General features: G+C 28.5%; 2 protein-coding genes across 2 annotated transcripts in view; both read right to left on the bottom strand.

Moving 5' to 3' along the window:
- Positions 1–19,609, bottom strand: part of Tpst (tyrosylprotein sulfotransferase) — a 141,826-nt gene that overhangs the window by 55,892 nt on the left and 66,325 nt on the right. The window lies entirely within an intron of this gene.
- Positions 15,433–16,681, bottom strand: LOC141531693 (cyclin-dependent kinase 9-A-like). Its single transcript, XM_074249628.1, has one exon. It carries the CDS (start codon positions 16,604–16,606, stop codon positions 15,560–15,562), a length of 1,047 nt encoding a protein of 348 aa, XP_074105729.1. The 5' UTR covers positions 16,607–16,681; the 3' UTR covers positions 15,433–15,559.

Here is a 19,609-nt window from a genome sequence, read left to right as displayed (position 1 = left end):
TTTCTTAAAGCAAAAGAATTAATTTTGTTGGAATAAGTGAAATTTTTTTTGCTCAAAAAAATAATTAGGAAGAAAAATATTTTCTTGGTTCTGTGCATGTATGTTCTTGCAAACGATTCTATAAATTATTTGTTAGTATAAATATTGGTTTTTTAATAACTTATCTCTTTAAAACCTCATAAAGCTCTGCGGCGCATAAAAATAAATAACTATCATGTATATACTTGTAACGACGTATTTATTCAGAGCGAATCTAAAATGTCAATATAAAGTTATACGGTAATTTTTTTCTGTTCCAGTGGAATGTTTTTAAAATAAAGATCCTTTCATTACTTTCGGTAGTTGATTGAGCTTTTTTCTCCAGATGATTTGTACTAAAACTTTTAATGATTAATTTATTAACCAAAAAAAATGATCGTAAACTTGAGAAGAATTTTGACGCCGCAGTTGGACGAATGGCTAAATAAAAATAAAATTTTTCCAATTTTCGTCTTGACAGTAAAATTTTATTGCGAATCGATACGCGGAGTTGAGCAGGTGCTAAAATAAAGTATGGGATAAAAAATAACCATCCAGCGGGGAAATCGTGTAATAAAATAAAATTAAGGTACGTGGCAATGTTACGGCTGAATGATCTTCATAAGACTTGCTACAACGTTTTTATATTCTTCCCTTTTCTCTTTTTTATTTCCGCATCCTACACTAGTGGTTGCTATAAAATTAATTATTATAAAAACTATTAGAAGTAAAACTGAAGTCACGGATTTTTTGATGTCTGATCAAAGAGATGTTTAACTTCTAAAGGAAATTGTTGTCTTGTTTTCTTATTTTTTTTTTTTAATTGTTTGTTGTGGTTTACTTGAATTTTTTTCGCACCCCCACAGTTGTACCCTGTTGGCAGTGAATATACAGAAAAAATGTTTGTACTTGTAACGTTCTTAGGTTTTATTCAGTGAATAGACAGACGGAGTTGAAGCACTCTCTGGACCTCGATGAATATGAAGAGTTGAAAGAGCAAACAGAAAGTCACGAGATTCTTGATGTGTGTTGAAGGAAACTCCACTTACTTTTACATAATTTATGTTCCCCATGTTACATATGTATGCATAATTTATTTGTATACCAACAGGAAAAAATAACAAGATTATTATTATTATTATATCTATTTTTATTTTTATGATATCACGTAACAGATGCTATAAGGGCGTATAATTATTGTACGTACTTATAGCTCTCGCAATAGTTACCAAGACTCATAAGAACATGTAAAAAAATTTTTTTTTCAAAATTAAAATTTTTATATATTTAGTGACAGCAAAATTTTGATTAAAATTTGAATTTTTTGTCAGTTTCATTCTTATTGTAAATAATAACATTATCAATTACAAAAAAAAAATTTTATACGCCCTCACAACTCCTGAGGTGGAAACTGGGTGCCATACGAGCGTATTATAAAAATAATAATAATAATATTTCAATTTGTGAAAAAAATTTTTTTCTTGTTACTATTATACTTTTAAAACATGATTACGTCAATTTTCAAATAAAAATTTTTGTGCACATCCATATGCCTTTTAATATTTTCTCGATATACGATTTTACAATATCTGCACTGATAGAAGGATTTGTTTATAGTTAAAAATATTTGTTAATATTTAATAAATCATTTATTAGAGACCACTTTTCAGTATTAAATAAATATTTCTTAATATTTAAAATGATTTATTTGTATTTAATAAATCTGATATTCATTTATTAACTAAAAATAGTTTAAGTAACTATAAGTCAGGGTTCAATATAGTAAATAATTTTAGATTAATAACTTTAGATAAGAAATTCAATTAAATAGTGGTAATAATATTTTACTAGATTTTCCTAGTTAAGAGAGCCAGATTTTTATCTCAGCGTATGATATGATTAATATTCTCTATTTACCTTGCAAATAACATAGACACACTAAAAAAAAAAAAAAATTAAATTGAATCAAGACGAAAAATTCTTGGCTTAAATAAAATTTACTAAAACTCATAAAAATTTCTTAGTTTAAGAATTTTTCTACCGGAATTAAGAAGATAAAGTTTTTTTAGAATCAATTTCTTGATTCAAATAAATTTTTTTTCTGTGTAGGTTGTATTCAATAACAACTACTACGCAAATTTTAAACTTTTTTAAAAATATTAAATAACACTGATAGGTGGCACTTGGATGCATACTTCTAAAAAAATAAAATTTACAGTGGGATAAATCTCAGGCACCAATTTTTTATTTAGACGAGATGCACTTGAGAAAAAAAAACTAACGCTGAAGGTGAGGATGCACAAGGTGAACGAACGAAATTGCATAGAAGCCGCAAATATTTCCCATGAGATGCGTGACTCGTTAGAAATTCAGCTCATGGGAAATATGCAATTGAATATTTAATACCGGACACGCGGCTATGCGCGGATGAGGCTACTTGTTATTGAAAACTAATAAACATAATTGACTAAATGAACTAGGGTAAAATAATCAAATAGCTTACAGTTGAGTTTTTTAAACTGTTTAAACTGTTTTTAAAATTTTCCAAAAGTTCTACCATGAGGACAAATGCAAAAGTTAGATTTATATGCAATCTACTAAAAATTATACTATAAATAGGATGAAAAATTTATCATCTTTTTTTTTAGAAACATACTTTTTTCTTTTGCTTTTCAAAAATTTTCTAAAAAATGAAATTAATCACAAGACTTTGATGTAAAAAAAAATGTGTGATCGCAAAGTATTGATTTTTTGCAATTACCAATAGAAAACTTACTAATTACCTTTAAAAACGTCTCATAAAACACATTAAGACACATGAGCGAGTGAATCTTAATAAAACATGTAATTAATTATCTATTTGACACTTGAGATTCAAGGGGAATTAATATGAACGTCGCAGCGAATTGAAAAGAACGATAATGAGCAAGACTCGGGCGTAACACTGTAGTGTAAATTACTTCGAAGTTGTAGTTCAGTGCCAGCGAAAGGACGTGATATCTACACATTATTGACGTTTTCTTGTTAATTAACATATCAACTGTACCAGAATATGACAGTCAGCTTATTATCGCACACGTATCGTATACATATGTGCGAAACAATACTTCATTAGTGTTATTCACTTTACTAATGTCAGTCGCCCGACTTGATTTCATTTTGTTGTTACATTAGATATATTTTGTGATCCAGTTGTTTGCAAAATAAATTCTTGTTTTTTCGGAAAATACCTTGGATAATAAGGGACTGGATATTTTGCGACAGCCGAGTGGTAATTAAATTCAACAAATCCACTTAAGCCGTTTGAACAATTGCTGCAAATACATTAGCGTCCATTCGTTCATTCTTTTGTTCTGTGATGTGCATCCGAGGGAAAACCACCAAGAGTATCTACTGCGTTTACTAAAACATTCCTTTGTTGAATTCCACGCGGTTTCATCGAAATTCTACGAGATTTATTGATTAACGTATATTCATACCGCGAATTTATTTGGTAAGAAAAGTTTATTATTATAATAATTATCATAATGCATACATGCTTTGGAAACTTGGGTTACCATTAATTAAATCTTTAGGTTATTAATTTTGGGCGCCATTTGAATAAGGCTTGTTATGGTTGACTGCCTCATTCTAAATTTCTCTTTCTAAATTAACATCTAATTTGTCGAAATAAAACAGCGGATTTAATTCTATTAGAAGGATATTAATCCTAAAAATAATATGTCGAACTTGCTATAAAAACATTTTTACGAGGAAAAAAGTAAGCTGTAATAAATAACAGTTGATTTATAATAAGTAATGATCAACTGCTAAAAATTACCACTTCAAACAGTAAAATCATGATTTTACTATTCACATTGTAATATTTACAATTTAAACCTTACAATTTAATCTTTACATGGAAAAAAATACTATTTCAAACAGTAATATTTGCCATGTAAATGTCTAAAATGTTAAAGTATAATAATTAAGAATTCAGACTTTAATATTTATCATTTCGTACCTAAAAAATGATGTTATGATATGTAAAAAGTATAGAATAAAGTTAATAAATTTCTAATACAAGCAACGTCAATATCTACAAAGTAAAATTATTGACTTGCTTAGACTGGTAAAATGTATATTTTAAAAGTATAATTTTTTACTATTTGAAATATTAAATTCTCCCAGAGTGAGACCCCCTTCTCTTTCATCTGAGTTTCCCTTCTCTTCATAATATGGACTATATATTGAAATGGCAATTTTTACTGTTTGAAACTGTAATTTTTAAAGATAAAAGAGTCGTTATTTACTATAGTGACAACTACTAATTACTTATTTTGGATATTAAATTATAAATTGTGGCTTTTATACTTTCTACATTAAGTTCTGTAATATTTACATTTTTGCCACCCCGATGTCCGCTTTACTGTTTGAAACTATAAAAACTAACCGGAATCCGAGTGAATATTACAGTTTACATTTTTCCGTGTACCTAACTTAATTTTTATTCATTAAATGTAAAAATTTGCAATTAGTATTTTCAAATTTTCAATATATTTATCCAAGAGGTTACTTTTGCTTTAAAGAAAATTCTTTCTCAAGAGTTGAGCAAGTAAAATACTTGATTCAAGTATTTTTTTTCTTTAATTAACTTGAATAACATTGTTTATTTTTCAGGATACAGAAAAAAAAATTAATGTATCTAAATTGAAAAAATATCTTAAGCTAAAATATGAAATAAAGATAAAGAAGACTTGTCAGTAGTGCGTCATTATTTTCGCATTTGCGTCACTCGGATGTAAATGTACGGAATAGAACGGGTTCGTCTATATTTCCACTTATATCACTACGTATATTACTGTGAGTGATATAGAGAGAATGTATAGAGATATACACCCACAAACGAGGCAGGGGCGGGAAAGCGAGTAAGGATTTAAAAACCGCCAACGGCGCCGGTGTTTCATTTCCGAGATGAGAATGACAGAGTCATGAAAAGCAAGACATAAGAAGGACAACATAGAGAAGAGATACATATATATATATTTAGAAACGCGTGATGTGAGAGGATGATGGAAACAATGCTGAGGATGTTGGTTGTCACTCAGTTGTTGGCTTCTTCCTTTATCTATCACTCTCTAATCCTCTCCTCTATATACTTGTTTCTATTTGCCTGGTTCTCTAGATCTCTGTGGGCTCATCACTGACTGTCATATGCAACAACCGAGAAGCTTTTACGTGAAATAATATTCCGGCAATTTTGGGTCAATACACTAGATTTGTCTTTTTATCATTATTTATGATATTAAAGACATATAATGCCATGTATTCAAAAGTGCTTTGATGGAAACATTTTTTTTGTCTGCTCCTTAACTATTTTTATTATTACATCCTTGTTTGTTTTCGAAACCGAGACAGTTTGCTTATTATTAAACAGATAATTTAATCAAGATTAAGTCTTTAATTTTCAAAAATTTATTTGATGTAATAGAAATTAACAAAAACACCGAAATAGTCTAGAAAACCGGAGGCTGCACGCAAAATTTGTTTATTAAGTCAATTTTTTTTTATTTAAGATCGTTTTTTTATTTTAAGATCGTTTTTTGAGAAAATTGGGATTGTAAATGGCGATCTAGCTGTTGCTTAATTATTTATATAACTAGAAAATCAAACGCGCTTTGCGCGCTTCGGTCAGAAAGTTTATTATTAACAATTTAACTAATCAATATTTTTAAAAATTTTATTTATTAATATTTAACAGTTGCCGTGGTAACCGTTGCTGTGGCAACTGTTGTCATGGTAACCTTTACCATTGTAACCATTTCCATAGTAACCGTTGCTACGGAAATCGTTGCTATGGTTACCGTTGTCATAGTAACCGTTGCTATGGTAAAAGTTTCCATAGTAACCGTTGCTATGGTAACCGCTGATATGGTAACCGTTGTAATACTGATCACCATAGCAACAAAAAGCGACAATAATGAAAACGTCACATCAAATTTTTAATAAAAAATTAAGAAAACGAAGAAAATTTAATCTTTCATGTATTTATATAATAAAATGGATTTTTTTTAGTTAAATTTAGTAACATTGAAACGGTCGATTGGAATTTGTGCCTTTTCAAAGTTTCATATGTTTTTCTGCGGTAAACTAAATATAGACAATTTATTTTGATAAGTATGTGAAGTACATCCAAAAAGATTAGAATTTAATAAAGAACATTTGTTTACAAAACAAAATTTTTTCATTTGTTTACTTTGTTTTGAATAAGCGAATGCCCTAATATAGGTCAAATATCCATATAATTAAACAGAGAATAAAGGAAATTTTATGACGGGCTAATGATTATCACAAATAAGTCCGAATGATGGGATTAAATGCGGAGTAAAATTTACTCCCGATTTTTTACAGGGTCATAATAAATTTTAAAGTAAAATTAGTGTTTTAAATTCTGACGTTACAACCATAAAATATTTACGACAATGAAAAATGTATTCATTAAAAAATGAATATTCCGACGGTTTAGGTGAAGTACTTTGTTCTTCTGTCATGTTATAAAATTATTGAAATATTATTTTGGTTATGTTGTGAATATTAAATATATTTGCACAGATGAAATTACCAGTGGAAGAGTTTATAAAAGCTCCATCGAGCTTACTGTATAAAACTTCCCTACCGGAGTCAAGTAGAAATAAAATGAATTCATATCGCATTGATTCCGCGATGCAATAACGCTTCGATGAGCATGGGTGATAATTATTCAAATGTATATTTGCATGTTACGATACAACTATATCAACTTCACATTTTTCGAGCTATAAACGATAAACAGACAAAAGAGCGCTCTTTTTTGAGGTGTAGTCAGCTTTGTTTAATTCGATGCTTTTTAGTAGATTTCATAGAAATCTAACTATTGCATTTGTCCTCATGACGCAACTTTTGCAAAATTTTGCTATTTTCTGACTCAGTTCGTCAAGCTGATTCAGAAAATGCTATTAGTTCAAAAGTTTATATATATATATATATATATATATATATATATATATATATATATATATATATATATATATATATATATATATATTGTAACAGTTTTACCTGCTCAGGTTGGCCCCTAATCAATTTTATAAATAAATAAACAAAACTAAACAATAATACAATTATTAGGGCGCCACCAGGATTTTTAATCACGGTTCCTGGAACCGGTCCAGAGCTGAGAAAACTTAATCTTAAGGTAGAGAGAGTGGAGGATGGTGCTGTTGAGTAATGAATAATTAATTAACAAGGTTGATCAACATTTATTAACAATAATAAAAAAACTTAACAAGGTTTGTCTTAAAACTAGTTAACAAAATACATTCACTCACACACTAACCACACTTAACAATATCTTATTCTCGACGAGCCCCTTTCGGCGGCTACCCGTCGATTACTAACTTATTCTCGACGAGCCCCTTTCGGCGTCTACCCGTCGATTTCTAATACGTGCCCCTTTCGGCGTCTACACGTGACGGGCCCCTTTCGGCGTCTACCCGATTTCTAAACCTACAACCACCCGCACAGAGACGAATCATATACCGGGGTCGTTAACTCGGCTCACAGGAGTAACAGCCCAGCGACGAAACATAGACCTAGATACTCCTGCAGCTTATACACACTTTACTACAGAACAACAGCCCAGCGACGAAACATAGACCTAATCACTCTGCAACTCACACATAACCCACACTTGTCTCACACTCACACTACTAACTTGACTCTAATTGATTTTTACTTTATAAATTTTAATAAATCGAACGTAATTAAATTTTAGTTAAAATATTTAAATTAAATTATTCAATCATTAGTAAATTAATAAAACGACAAACAATATTCAATTTACAACCAATTTCCAAATAACTATTACAATTATCTCTCAAACAAAGTTCTCAAATTCCAATTGTTAATTTCAATTCTATTAAAACATTAGACGGATTAAAATTCCTCAGTAACCTATGGTCATAGTCTTAACAATATAACAATAACCATTTAAAACAAAAGGTCTTAATATCCTGAATTAACTTTTGATAATTAAATCAATCACAATATAACTTTTTCAATCACATTCAAAATTATTAACATAAGTTAATTAATTAATTCTGACTAAATTTTTACTGTGACAATTTTTGACTCGATTAACTAATTCCTAGGACTTAATGTCCACGCCGATAATTATCAAGTTTCAGTAATTTTAATTTAACTACTTCACGGACTTAATCCCCAAAATTACTAAATTTACACTTGACGAAATAATTTTATAATATAATATTCTCAATAAAAATTCCTAATATAATATACTTAATAATTTTCCAATCTATATTATCCTCAATAATTAACTCTTAATATAAAATTCTTAATAATTTTCTTAATATAAAATATTCTTAATAATTAATTCTTAATAAAATATTATTAATAGTTTTCTTCTAGTTTTATCGATTATGAAAAATTTGACACAATTCGAAATATTCAAATTTCAATTGCTAGAACATTCGCTAGCTGTTTTTGCTTGACCTTGGGTATTGGAATTTACTGCGACACAAAACTGACGCTTGACCAAAATTCCACGAATAAAAATTTGTCGATTTTTTTTCCAATGACAAAAATTAATCAATTTTACTAAGTTAATTGTTATAAAAATTACAACAATAAAATTAACGAAATTTTCGGATGTTAATTTATTAATTGATTATTTCTAGTTATTAAAATTTCCCCGCAAGGTCGATTGAGTGATCCTCGGGTATAAACCCCCATGAAAATCACTAAATCCAAAACTAGCAAATGTTTCACTATTAATCTATTAATAATCGTCGATTAAACGATCCATAATAATTAAATAGGAGAAGTAACTGGGTATTCGGTAAACCGCGGTCCACTTCTTTCCCACAGAGTAATAATTGATACCTTGACGAACAAAACGATGATCTAACTCACTCGTCGAGGATGAAGTTCTAGTTGTAGTTGGCTTCCTTCATCTCGAATTCATTAAATAGTATTGATAAAATTGTATTTTTGTGACTTTCATAATTTTCTGTTACTACTAGCTATTATTCTGTACAAAATATCTCAGAAACCTCTTTGTCGAAGAACCCCCTGACATCAGAAGATCAGAGAGAATAGCAGCCAAATATAGCAATACTTTCAAAATTCCAAAATTCAACAGCATAATCTATGAACACTCTTTTGTGGTATCCAAAGACAGCAATTTCCTAAATTACATAAATTGATTGATTTCAATGCTACTTTATTTATCTACCGAGATTTCATTTACAAAGAATTGTTGATTAGCTTACTTATTTAATATTTTACTTTCTTATTCTATTTTATTTTCATTTTTCTTTTTAAATTTTTCCAATATAAATCCTCGCACAGAAAAATGTTCAAAAAATTTTTAAAATGAAAATACAAAATAACCTTTGAAACTTCTTTTACTGAATTGCGTGTACTCTAATGTAAATAAAATGTATAATTTTGCCATTTGGCTACTGCCTTGGCATTAAAATCAACAAATAAATAAAAATAAAGTAAACAAAAAAAATTAATTTAAAATGCAATCTTGTTAAGTTAAAATCTAATTTTTCCATAATATAAAACCAATGAAATTTGTTATAATAATGTTCTATCGATAACAATATTTCCACCAATAATTGTATTCCACGTGTGCGGTGAGCTGCATTAATTTTTTTTTTTTAATTTTCTTCTTTAAATTTCAAAAAGTACCGCTATTACTAATAAATGGTAAAGCAGCGCCTTGTCTCTCGATTACATTACAGTTCGGTAATTCTTTCATGAATTTTACAGTGAATTCAAATAAAAAAAGTGCTGGTTCTACACGGAAAAAAGTAAGCTGTAATAAATAACAGTTGATTTATAATAAGTAATGATCAACTGCTAAAAATTACCACTTCAAACAGTAAAATCATGATTTTACTATTCACATTGTAATATTTACAATTTAAACCTTACAATTTAATCTTTACATGGAAAAAAATACTATTTCAAACAGTAATATTTGCCATGTAAATGTCTAAAATGTTAAAGTATAATAATTAAGAATTCAGACTTTAATATTTATCATTTCGTACCTAAAAATGATGTTATGATATGTAAAAGTATAGAATAAAGTTAATAAATTTCTAATACAAGCAACGTCAATATCTACAAAGTAAAATTATTGACTTGCTTAGACTGGTAAAATGTATATTTTAAAAGTATAATTTTTTACTGTTTGAAATATTAAATTCTCCCAGAGTGAGACCCCTTCTCTTTCATCTGAGTTTCCCTTCTCTTCATAATATGGACTATATATTGAAATGGCAATTTTTACTGTTTGAAACTGTAATTTTTAAAGATAAAAGAGTCGTTATTTACTATAGTGACAACTACTAATTACTTATTTTGGATATTAAATTATAAATTGTGGCTTTTATACTTTCTACATTAAGTTCTGTAATATTTACATTTTTGCCACCCCGATGTCCGCTTTACTGTTTGAAACTATAAAAACTAACCGGAATCCGAGTGAATATTACAGTTTACTTTTTTCCGTATAAGGAATTAACTTTTTCTTTATTATTATTATTATCATCAATAGGATTTTAATGATATTGTGACGTCACGTAGTGACTAATATTCAATTTAATTTTAATATTAGTGTCACCATCTGATTTGCGCATTAAATAATAATGTTTTAAATATAAATTAAATAATTTAAAAATATACACCATCGATCGTGTATATGAGATAAAAATATTAAAAGTTCTTTTATTAAAAGAAAGAGGTTTTTAAATAAATAAATAAAAAAATATACAGAAATGAAATAATCAATATATTGAGTTGTAACTTAATATCAATGTTAATACGGACTATAGGCCGTAAGAAAAGAATTTATATATATAAATATAATTAAAGAAATAATTATTGATTGGTTATTGTCCAATCACAATTAAATAATTATTAATTGGAGGGGAAGTTACTTGGTAACAGTTTTACGATTTTAAAATAGTCAGTTTTTAAAAGGTACTTAATCAGTCTAGATCAATGAATAAAATATAATAAAAGATTAATAATACAAATTGAAAATAATTATAATTGAATTATTAAATTAATATAATCAAAGAATTAATTGAATTAAATAAATTATTATTGAGATTTAATAAAATTAATTACTAATTTTTAATCATGAATTATTATCATCATAACTTAATAAATTCATAACTTAATAAGAATTTTTATATTTACAATGAGTGAAAAATTAAAATAAATAATTATTATAATATATTAATATTCTTCGAGTTCAAATGAGAAATTAGAAATTCTTCTAAGAATTCAACTAAATTTAACAAAGTAATTTCTAAATTATTAATTATTTAAGTATTAATTTCAAATTAATAACTTGTAAAATTATGGAACTCGAATTCATAATTAGATGAGATTGTTAGTATTAAATTTATAAGGAAATGTTAAATTTGTAAATTATTTCTTTTCATTGTTAAATAAATTTGGCTTTACTTAAAATAGTTGTTTATACATATATTTCATAATCGAAAAATTTCATTAATTAACTTGAAATTAAATAAAATATTATATTTAACAGTCACTCTTATAGCTCCATCCCAGTTATTTCACTAGGTGAAGGTTAAAAGGGAGCAAGGTAATTATACAATTTAAGTACTATGTTTTGACGTAACAATATGTTGTAACAAAGACTTATTTCCGTAGAAATAATGGTGTGAAGCCTTGAATTCTTCTTATTTAAAATTTATTTTCTTCATTTACCATCTACTTAAATGAAGGTAAAGAGCACAAGAAAGGAAACTTGTTTGCTTTTTTCTTATAAGGATTTTGAAGCCTCATTGAAAATTCTTTGTGTATGTAAGTAGACTGAGTAGAAGCTTATCCGTCTGGTGCTTTAAGAGCACGTTGTGCTTCCGACGAAATTAGAAATTCTTCCCCGGATTAGGATACTTTAAATACTACAGAATTAAGACTGCTTCCTTACAATTTTTCATTTTTTATTATTCCGTACTTAATAAATTTGAAAATTTTAAATATTTGCGAAATAAAAAATTGAAAAATTTTTTTCCATGTAATTAAATTTTACGATCAATAAAAAAGTAATTTCCATCGAAATAACATTTTAAAAATAGAAGTGTAAAATACAATTTTCCAGTTATAGAATAATTGTATTTCGATAATTTATGGGAGAAAATAAAAAAAAAAACTAGCTGGCATAAATGAATACTTTAAAATTTTTTCGATATAATCTCCGATATGACGAATTTATTTTACAGTAGAATTTCGGATTGAAATAAAATAATTAAAATAAATTTAATACTCTACATTTCTGATACTGAATTCACAGATACGAGAACAAGATTAAAGTGGTTCGAAATGAAATAAAAAAAAATAAAAATAGAGCGAGGGAATGAAATGTAGAATAAAAAAGTGCTAGGAAAATCCACAAATACAAGTGTGGGTTTAATTAACGAACGACAGGGAATAGCACAAGCTCTAATAGAGAAACTAAAGTTCCGAGTCACATAGGAGCTAATACTGATAGTAAATTAGTTGGTAAATAAATTATTTTCAATTTTTTTATTAAATCTAATTAATTTTAAATTAACTTTTGAAAGCCAGTTGCTTTTTTCTGAGGATCCTTTTAATATTTCACGTCAAAAATTGAGTTCTGAATTTCAAGTCAAAATTTAGAATCAATTATTATTAAGCTTACAAATAAATTATATTATGCGCAGTATCAAAAGTTCAAAATTAAACAAAGAAATTATGTTATTTCCGACTATTTATGTAATTTTCATTTCAAATATTTCGCGGTAGCTTTACTCATTAAGCTGAGCGTCAGCTGGCATTATAACGCACATGTATGTGTAAAAAAACCCCATTTTGGGCCATAACTAAGTGAAAAATTAAGGTTTAAAATTTTTTTTTATTCGGCTTGTTTTTACGGCGCATTTATGATAAAATATGTCGTGAAAAAAAAATTAAGATTTCGATAGCTTTTTTGCCTTTAAAAATTGGAAAAATTTTTGACTCATATTTTTGGATAAAATTTCTATTTTATCTTTTTTTGAAACGTACATAGAAAAAAAAATTTTAAAAAAGGTTGAATATCACAATTTTTTAAAAAATCTATGAATTTTTTTGAAAATTTGTAAAATTTATTAAAATTGTGATAATCAATTTTTTTTTTAATTGTTCATTTTTTTTATGTATTTTTCAAAAAAAAAAAAAAATACATCAATAAAGTCAAATATTAATTTCGTTCAAAAAAATGAAAATTAAAATGGTTGACTCCACTTATAAATATTTATCCAAATTTTTCGTTAGTTTTCATTGCATCGAATAAATTTTTGAAGATTCAAAAATTTATCTTGATTAAAATACCTGTTGTACTGTTATATTATCTGATATCTATTCGACATTAATTAATGGATTGGTCCAATGAATTTTGAATTTAAAAACTCAACTAAGCCATGAAGTATTGAAAAAATTTCTTAAAGAAACGCGGAAAAAAGTATAATGATGAGAATCCGCGGTCTGGAGATCTGATAAAGGAAAAAGTTATAGTTTGAGTTGAAGTTAAAGTTAAGTAATATGAAGAAATAAAGTTGAGTTGTTTCCTTGATCGCAAAGGTATGGACAAAACTACCTACCTACCGAGTTTATTTTCTTTTCGTGACCTGAGATACTCATTCATATATAGATAAAGCCGCGGCAAAGAAAAAGCGAAGGATTTTAAGAGTTTTAAAAACAGTTCGCGAAGAGCTGCACAAGGTTTCAGATAGTCAAGAGTAAGCAAAGTTAACTAAAAGGGTAAAATAAAGTAAAAATATATATTAAAAAGGGCAGGAATTCCGACCAGACGAGACGAGAGACAGCCTTTATTTTTAGTGAATAAATACACAAAAATAAGAGTGAAATTATTGTAAGCAAAGGTAAAAACAAGTTGGCTTATTTGTTTGTGTATTTTAGAACTTATCCACTTGCCAGATTATTTAATAGTTCATTTTTAGATTTTTAGCTTTGATAGATTTTTAATTTCAATCTTTAAGTTTTTTTGTTGGATTCATTTTTATTTTTGAATAATTAAGAAAATTTAATTTTTTTTCAAGTATTCATCGACACTTTTTATTGCGCAAATTTTTACTCAACACAAAAAAAATTCGATTTTTTAATTTTTATTACAAAAATATTGGAAAAATAAAAAATTTTTTTGCAAATAAAAAAAAAATTTCTCAACATGAAAATCCAATTAATCTTTGAAAATTGAAAAAAAAAAATTTCCAACTATAACACTTGAAACTCACTATAATCTATCTATATAAATAAAAATAAAATGCCGCATGTATGTCCACGCATCACTTGAGAACGGCTGAACCAATTGAGCTAAATTTTTTTTGTTGTTTTTAGAATTTTTAGGAGAAGGTTTGTATATAAAAAAATTTTTTAAAAATCCTCCCTCAAAGTGGATTGCGGGGGCGTTAACAATGAATAATTCCCGTTTGTAAACTATAGCTCCTATAGCTCCCAAATTTGGTAGAAATCTTCCGTAAGAGATATATAAATAATCAATGAACGAATTTTACGATAGCTCGCTCTACAGGGGGGTAGCGGGGGTGGATATTAACAATGAAAATTTTTAACTTTCAAATTGTAGATCCTACAAACGGCAAATTTAGGTGGAGTCTTCTATATGTGATGCGGAAATGATCTAAGAGCGGATTTTACAACAATCCACCCCCAATAAGGATTGCGGGGATGGGTGTTAGAATATTAAATTTCCATTTCCACACTGTAACTTCTACTACAAATTTGAAATTTGGTAGGAATCTTTTATTTGACGATGAATAATGCAAAATTTATTACTTATGATTTTATTAATTTTAGTTATTGCTCTAGATTAATTATTATTGTATTGAACTTATTGTTTGAACTTAAAAATTAATTGATCATTATAATAAAATAAAAAATTATAAAAAAAACTTTAGTCATTTTGACTGAGGCTCAGCGAAGCGGACCGGGTCGCTAGTTAAAAAAAAAAAATTGTTTTTCGAAAATCTCCAGAGACAGGGAATAAAAACTAAAATAATAATCCGAAATGTTTGTTTCAACAAATTTAATCCTCCGATTTACTATCGCCGGCGTGGTAACATTTTCTGTTAATTGGATCCATAATTCATGTCGACTTCAGCACCGCTCGGTCGTGTTCTATAAATTAGAACGACAGTCTATTAAGTCGTACTTCCGGGATACCTACGGAAATTTCGCCAACACGAACTAATTTTCTATAAACTGCTCTTTTTTTTCTTATACGTTACCAAAAACAATTTCTGTAAAACCACCACCACTTATTAATTAGCACTTAATAAAAAAACATAATTTTTCATTTAAAAATCATTCATTTATTACAATTAAAAAAAAATCAAAATTTATCAATAAAACCTTTTGCTATCAAAGGTTGTCAAAAAATTTACACAAATATTTGTCAACCAACGTGAATGGTGCATCAACGATTGACCTCCTGTAAGCCCAGATGCGGTAGCTCTGCTTCATTACAGTTCATGTATCTATCCAACATCGGCGTGAAAAGCCAAGGTTGAAAATCTTCTCTATTAATGAAACTCAGCCAGTCTAGCGTCTTCGACGAAGGTAGGCGAAAGATTGGATTGATTATTAACATCTCGTCGATCATTGTAACGATCTTCTCATCATTAATTTCAGACTTGAGTCGTGTTGAGAGTTGTCTCCTGCAGTCCATAGGCAAAATGGTTTTGTCAAAAAACGGATAACTTTCCACATCCGGCCAAGATTCTAACTGTACAGATCCACATAGCTCAAAAATCTGGACCAATTGTTCAATTCTGTTGCTGCCCTTCATGATCGGCTTCTTCGTCCACATTTCGGGAATAATGCATCCCAGCCGCCATGTATCTGCTGCAATTCCGTGATATCCTCTTCCAAGAAGTTCCTCAGGAGGAGCGTACCACATAGCAGGCGAGGGTAAGTTCCAATTGTGGTCCACCGGAGGTATACTCAGTAAATACGGTAAATCTAGATAAGTAGCTAACCCAAAGTCAGAAAGCTTGACAGCCCCTGTTTTAGTCATCAAAATGTTAGACGGTCGAAGATCTCCGTGGACGAGTCCTTTTTCGTGAAGGTAATCCAGCCCCAATATTAACTGCCACACAATGCTTTTTATCTCCAGTTCTTCAAAATGGAATTCCGGGTTAACAATCAATTTTGAGAGGCTGAACGGACAGAATTCAGTGATTGATAAAGCAGATGACGATTCGCGATTTAGAAGTAATGATTTTTCAGGATAGCTACTGTAATCTATAAGCTTGATGACGTTCCAATGTTCCAATGTCCTCAGGATCTTCGCTTCTCTGACCACAATTGGGTCGTTTAATACTTCAATGTCACTTTGTATGGATATTTTCATAGTGAATAATTTGTTGGTAGTCCTGTTTTTGACGATGAAAACTTCAGCGAAGGCGCCTTGTCCAATTTTAACCAACCGTTCATACTTATCAATTTCGTCATCTGAAGACATTTTGGAAGAAAACTTTGCACAATGTTTTTGTGTGATTTTTAACGAACAAGTACTGGTTCACAAATGAGCACTGATTAATAGTCCAAACGTTTGGATACCGAACTAATGACAGAAAATGCTAACTATAGTGGGGAGAATTAGTCATCGTTTCGTTAATATTATATTTCGGTGTAGAATAATCAGATTATACTCAAGGTTGGAATGCTTAAAATTTCATGAAAGAGATTTTTTTTATATAGCTGAATTCTAACATACATTGAATATTGAAGATTTGGCATTCGAAGAAAATTCTAAAGAAACAAGACTCATTGTGTTTTGCTAGAACCAATTATACTTTTCACGACCTTGGTATTGATTGTAATAAGTGATGATTTAATTTATGGTATTATGATTTGTTGAAAATCCAAAGAAAATTCGATTGAAGAAATAAAATCAATAACTATCGACAATTTGGTCAGATTTTTAGACTTTATTTTGATTTTGTATTTTTGACTTTGATTTTTAGTATTTTATTACACGCCTCATAACGCAAATGTTTTTCAAATTAATATCATTTCCTCATGAAACTTATAAGATAAAATGAGGCGTACAGTAGCCTATTGGATCTGGCCCTTGCCTACCAAAGCATTGGACCAGGTTCGAGTCCGGCGTACACCAATGAATATTTTCAATATTTAAGTGTATTATTCTGCTCAGTCCAAAAATAAAACGAGTTCCAATCTCAAAAGTTTACTCCCTACCGTAGTCGCTCATGACCTTAGTAGTTTATGTGACTTTAAACAATTGAAGGAAAAAAAAAAAAAAAGACACATTATGAAAATACTTTAAATAATCAATTTTACATTTTATCAAAAATCATTTTATTTTGCTGCTTTGAAAAAAAAATTGATAAAAATTTATGTAGAGGTCAGAATGTATGTTGCTATTTTTTGTTTGTATGTAATCATGATAACTCTCGAAAAAAGTGACGTATCGAGATTAGGTTTTTTTTATTAGCTTCAGAATTCCAGCAACTGAGTTCGTATTGTTGGAGGCGGTTTAATTTGATGTCGTTTAATTGTAAATGACAAAAACTAAAATCGACTGGCCGTAAGTATCTTTTATCTTCTTAACGTAACTTAATGAGTTTAAGTATTGAAACATTTATGTTCATGGAAATTTTGACATTTTAACTAATTAAAATATTCCGCCAAACAATAAAAAATTGAATTCCAATTCGAGTTCTCCATGTTTAGTTTTCGGAAAATTTTCCAATATTTTACTCATCTTTCTATTGATTGTTCAAGAAAAAAACTTCCTAGTGAACTTAAGGTTTATTTACTCCATTTGAAATTTAATACAAAAAAAACTCAGTTATCAATAAACGAACCTCGTCTTTATTAATTTCCGTTAATGTTTTGCAAATAAAATATTCCATTTGAAATAACGGTAAAAACAATAAAAAATAATGGCTCGAATGTAAAGAATTTTCCCCAACAAAATTTTCACTCGATGGAAAATCAATGCACAAAAATAAAATTTTTCCACCAAGTACTGTCATGATTTTTTTATTCTCTCATTACTCTCAGGACCTTTTCGAGCAATTCGACTCTGCCGCTCTTTATTCTTCTATCTAATTTTTTCTTTATTCATTTGTTTTTCTCTAATTTTTTTATTTCTTTTATTTTATTCTGGCTCTGGCTCTTGAGGTCGACTTTGTTCGATTTACTCTGGCCTTGCCGTCTGTTTCTTTCAGTGGAGTTTTTATAGCTTTTTTTAACTTGGAATCGATGCATTCCTCAGTCTCGGAGGAAAAGAGGAAAAATAGACCCTCTTTCACTTGACCAGCCAATAGAATATCCTTCCGGCAAAACGGCTTTCTTTCCGTTAGAATTCAAACGACGTACTTGAAACAGATCTTATTATTGATTTCATTCCTTTTTTATGTTTCCGCATCACATTTTCTTTTTTGGATCCATCATAATTCGTATGAAGTTTCTTGTTTTATCAAAATTTTGTTCTTTCTTTTATTTACAACACTTAGTTCAACAAATTTTTACTTTTTTATCAAACAATTTGCGGAATTTCGTATTACCACTTCGAAGAATTTTTAAATCCAAACTATAGTTTTTTCTATTTTTTCAATCCCAAAAAGCAATGACAAAAGTGATCTACAATAATGTATCCTCCGACGGTACTTAACTGCTCCCTAATGATTACGGGCAATACTAAATCGATGTTTTTTAATAATAAAATTTTCGGTTCAATAATATTTCTCTGTTTTTTGATACAAGCTACAGACAGACAAATGGTTGTGCTTGCAACCAGGTGCGAAGAATCACGAGCCACGAGGGAAATCGCAAAGCTTACAACTAAAACTATTACGTTACATAAGCTGCGCTGCCTTTTTTATTAAACATAATAAAATTTTCACAGAAGATTAAACTATCAATCGTTTGAAAGCTTTAAGAATAACAATTCCTCTTGTACATACCTCAGGGGCTTTTTGAGATAGTAATAAATAATTACTTCAATCACTGACAATTTCAAAATTTCTTCGTCCAAAATTTTATACTTATTTAGACAGATTTCAGGAAAAAATTCAATTAAAAAATTCTTATCAATTTTTCCGTATTTTTAACTCTTTAGGCAGAATTTTAAGTCAAAGTTCAAAAATAACAACTACAATTGAAAATATAACTAGAACGGTTCTTTTCAAAAAAATTAAAACTCAAAACTTTTTACCACTATTGAAAATACGAAATAACCATATGAGACCTTTTTTGTAGAAAATATTCATAAAAATATAAAATTTTTTTTTACTTAGTAAATAATAAATAAAGTGTTCTTTCGTAAAACGTTAACATCAATATTTTGCATGTTAATTTGATACAACAAACTAAAAATCGAATAAGTAAATCATACAAAACGACATTATAGCTGCAAACTAAAAATGAAAGTGAACAAAATGAAACTTGAACTACTTAGTAACAACTATTGTAAAGCCAAGTCATTAAAGTTTGA

Source organism: Cotesia typhae, unplaced genomic scaffold (assembly GCF_013202065.1).
Source record: "Cotesia typhae breed Kobodo isofemale line unplaced genomic scaffold, CoteBio_Ctyphae contig_50, whole genome shotgun sequence".
In the NCBI taxonomy this organism is placed as follows: Eukaryota; Metazoa; Arthropoda; class Insecta; order Hymenoptera; family Braconidae; genus Cotesia; species Cotesia typhae.
Note: the sequence above shows the minus strand (reverse complement) of the source record. Positions and strands in the feature narration are given on the sequence as shown.

What these genes read in the sequence shown, in the direction of transcription:
- LOC141531693 (XM_074249628.1), bottom strand. Translation starts at nt 16,606, where the DNA reads ATGTCTTCAGATGACGAAATTGATAAGTATGAACGGTTGGTTAAAATT.